Source organism: Haplochromis burtoni, unplaced genomic scaffold (genome assembly GCF_018398535.1).
Source record: "Haplochromis burtoni strain Fernald_Lab_line unplaced genomic scaffold, NCSU_Asbu1 Contig_359, whole genome shotgun sequence".
In the NCBI taxonomy this organism is placed as follows: Eukaryota; Metazoa; Chordata; class Actinopteri; order Cichliformes; family Cichlidae; genus Haplochromis; species Haplochromis burtoni.
In genome coordinates, this window is record NW_024582720.1 from 11,061 (window position 1) to 14,548 (window position 3,488).

The 3,488-nt window shown below is 47.6% G+C and overlaps 1 protein-coding gene across 1 annotated transcript in view; it reads right to left on the reverse strand.

The window, feature by feature from the left end:
- The window catches only part of LOC102310304 (protein phosphatase 2, regulatory subunit B', delta), a gene marked incomplete in the record, with an annotated part of 34,121 nt that overhangs the window by 5,779 nt on the left and 24,854 nt on the right, over nt 1-3,488 (reverse strand). The window contains 4 exon segments of the mRNA XM_005943031.3: nt 669-839; nt 1,447-1,500; nt 1,580-1,688; nt 1,787-1,846. Coding sequence (XP_005943093.3) covers nt 669-839; nt 1,447-1,500; nt 1,580-1,645 — 291 coding nt within the window.

Consider the following 3,488-nt stretch of genomic DNA (forward strand, 5'->3'; position numbering starts at 1 on the left):
GTACTGCACACTGCAGTTTAATGTTGCAAAGCACCTCTTTTTAACTTCAGTGGATATTATACATGGTTATGCTCAGGATATGTCAGCCCATTTCTACTGGAAATGCCTTTTGGTTAAACTTTCAGCAAAGAATTTGCATTTGCACTGTTACATTTTTATCGTCAGTTATATCGTTATCGCAAATTTTCAAATATATATCGTGATAAATATTTTTGGCCATATCGCCCTGCTCTAGACACAACTGAACACCTTTTCAACCAATCACATTCATTCCCTCTAATCTGATCCCATGAGTCTGTCACCAGGCGGCGGGGACAGGAAGCGGTCGTGTTTCACAGAAACAAACAGCCGCAACTGAGCGCGCTCAGACACAACATCGCTCACTGGATCCGACTTCCCACTGAAGGTTGTGCTCTCCGTGCCCGGTTCAGACCCAGCGTCACTGAGCACTTTATCCGGCCCACATCTCAGAGTCACGGGTAAAGCCAGCATGCATGTGTTTGGACTGCGGAGGAAGACGCACAGCCACAACCACAAGCAGCCTTGCTGCTGCGAAGCTAACCACTGCGCCGCCACGCCAACATGCGTCCACCCTCAGTGAGCTGGAAGAGCCCAGACACACAACCGGCACCATGGCAAACAGCTAACAGAAGCCCTGGTCCTGGTACCTGGAAGTGTGGGCTGGAGACACACTTGGCGAGCTGTCTAAAGAGCGGCTCCTGGACTTTGACGAACTCTGACGGCTCGATGACGTCCAGAATCTCCTCCAGCTCGTTCAGGAACATCACCTCCTTCGGACTGTGAGTTTTTGGCCAGAACTTCAGCAGACCCATGATCACCTGCAAGGGTCAAAGGTCAGCGTGTTATAAAAGTTTAGTTACAGCGATCATAACTGCAGCTCTCCAAACAAGCATGACGATTCAGTCGCTGAGCTTCGATGTGATGAAGAGCAGCTCTGACTAAACTAAGTGTAAATGGAGCCCGGCGTGCAGGTCATCTGCAGCCAGGAATCGAACCGCCAACCTTTCGATTAGTAGCTGACCTGCTCTACCCATAATTATGACATCATCAGGTCAGCAGGGCCGAATCGTGCCACATGGATCAAGCTTGTTTGCTTGTTTTCTGAGTTAAATCTGCTCCGCCTTAAACTCTGATGTCTGATTGGCCGATCAAACGTGCACATGGCGTCCACATGCACAGTTTTTTAAATGTTTGTGACATTTCTGCGTCAGCGTGAGTTTATGCTGACAGTCTGAACTTCCTGTTTCGGCAGGCACAGGCGCAATAGCGACCAGTGAGGCCGGTGCAGACTTGAACGCCCTGCCGGGTGAAGGCGCTCTGACGTGTTTCGGTACGCACTTCAGCGCATGACCGCGTATTTTTTGTGTGCGGCGCTGCAGAAACCCAGGGTTGTCATGGAAACAGGCTCAGCAGGGAGGTACTCACAGGTTCGGTCAGGCTGCTGTCCTTCTCCAGGAACTGGACCACGCAGTAGGCCAGCTGAGGACGAACAGACAGACGCAGTCAGCAGAGACACACGGACGCTACAGACGAACTGACGGACAGGGAGACCTCTGACCTGTGGGTGGTACACGCTCAGAGACTTCACTTTGTGCAGAGGCAGCAGAACCCGGATCAGGAACATCTTGTGTTCTTCTTTGAGAGGCAGCGCAAAGCCGTTAATGATGCTGAGACACACGGGGGGGGGTCACTGAGGTCAGAGGTCACAGGGTTTGTGTGTGTGTGTGTGTGTGTGTGTGTGTGTGTGTGTGTGTGTGTGTGTTACCTGCCCAGGATCTCCAGCAGCTCAGCGATCCCGTTGTGATGTTCCGTCTCATAGATGAACCTGCAGGTGGATCATGTCAGAACCTCGACTTTATTCACGTCACACATTTAAAACAACAGAGCTGATTAAGGCTACGTCCACATGTACCCGGCTATTTTTGAAAACACAGATTTGTCTATGCGTTTGCACCTTTCGTCCATACGTAAACGGCGTTTTCGGTCACTGAAAACGGAGATTTCTAAAAACGCCGGTCAGGGTGGAGATTTTCGAAAACTCAGTTTTTGCATTTACATGTGGACGAGGAAAACGGAGAAAACGGAGAAAACGCAGCGTCAAAGGTGTGCGCTGCGTTATTGTTTAGGTTTAATGAATTTCTACAATACTGTTACTGTTACTCTCTGCAGTGTTTACATGCTCACATATACACACACAGTTACTGTCCCTCCACACATACGACTCAGTTCTGCTTCTATGCCCCAGCTTTGTTTACCATTTCCCACCGAGGGTTCTACACATCTGATTGGCCGACATTTCTACACGGTTAGGAATCTAGCGCCACCTGCTGCTTTGGCATGTTCCTAGCAGCGTTTACGTGTGGATGGGATTGTTTTTTAAAACGAAAACGGAAAATCTCAGTTTTCAAAAATACCCGTGTACGTGTGGACGTAGCCTAACACAACGATCAACATTAAAATAAAATCAGAAAATACAATCGTCTGTGAGGATGTCAAATATGTACCAATGTGTTTTTAATAAAGACTTAAATGTGTTCAGGTATGGAAAGGTAGCTTCTTCCATAGATCTGCTGTTACTGCTGCAAAAGCTCCGTCACCTCAGGTGAGCTCAGAGCTCTCACAGGTGTGTGAATGTGGAGCAGCTCAGACAGGTGCACAGGTGCCAGTCTGTGAAAAAGTAGCAATAAAATCGTAAAATCAATTCTAAGGTGAAGATAAAGGGGTTTGGTCATGCATGCATGTTCGATACCTGTGAAGCCCAGCACGATAAGGCTTCAGTTTGGCTCTGATGAAACCAGTCCAGACTTTTTACCGCAACACAACCGTAAGGAGCCAAATGACTCGAGTGTCAGAAGACTCGCTTAAGGGGTCAAACTTAAAGCCTGTGACATCTGTCTTTCTGTCATTAAGATTTAACAAATGTATCCTCATCCAGGGCTTAATCGCTAAGACAGTTTAGCTCAGGCTCCCATGGATCTCTGCTGTTCAGCCGAATGAGCACACACACATTAGCAAAGAGGTAATATACACAGTGAAAAAAGAAGTGGGCCCAGAATAGACCTTGAGGTACTCCTAAAGCGAGAGGTGATGTTGTAGAAGAACAGTCTCCCACAAGTACAGAGAAACCTCTGCTGGTGAGGCATGAACCTCGTCAGAAGTGGCTTTGATTGGAGCTTGGTGTTCTAGACGAGACAAAAGGACGCCAAAGGCAGCAGACGAGTCTAGAAGCAACGAGCGGTCTCTGATCTAGAACTTGACTCAAACTCTTCCACACACAATATAAACGACTGTGTCTGTGACGCAGTCATTTAGATACAGGTCTGGAATTAGCAGTGTTGGCCAAGTTACTTTGAAAAAGTAATTAATTATAGTTACTAGTTACAGTGGGGCAAAAAAGTATTTAGTCAGCCACCGATTGTGCAAGTTCCCCCACTTAAAATGATGACAGAGGTCAGTAATTTGCACCA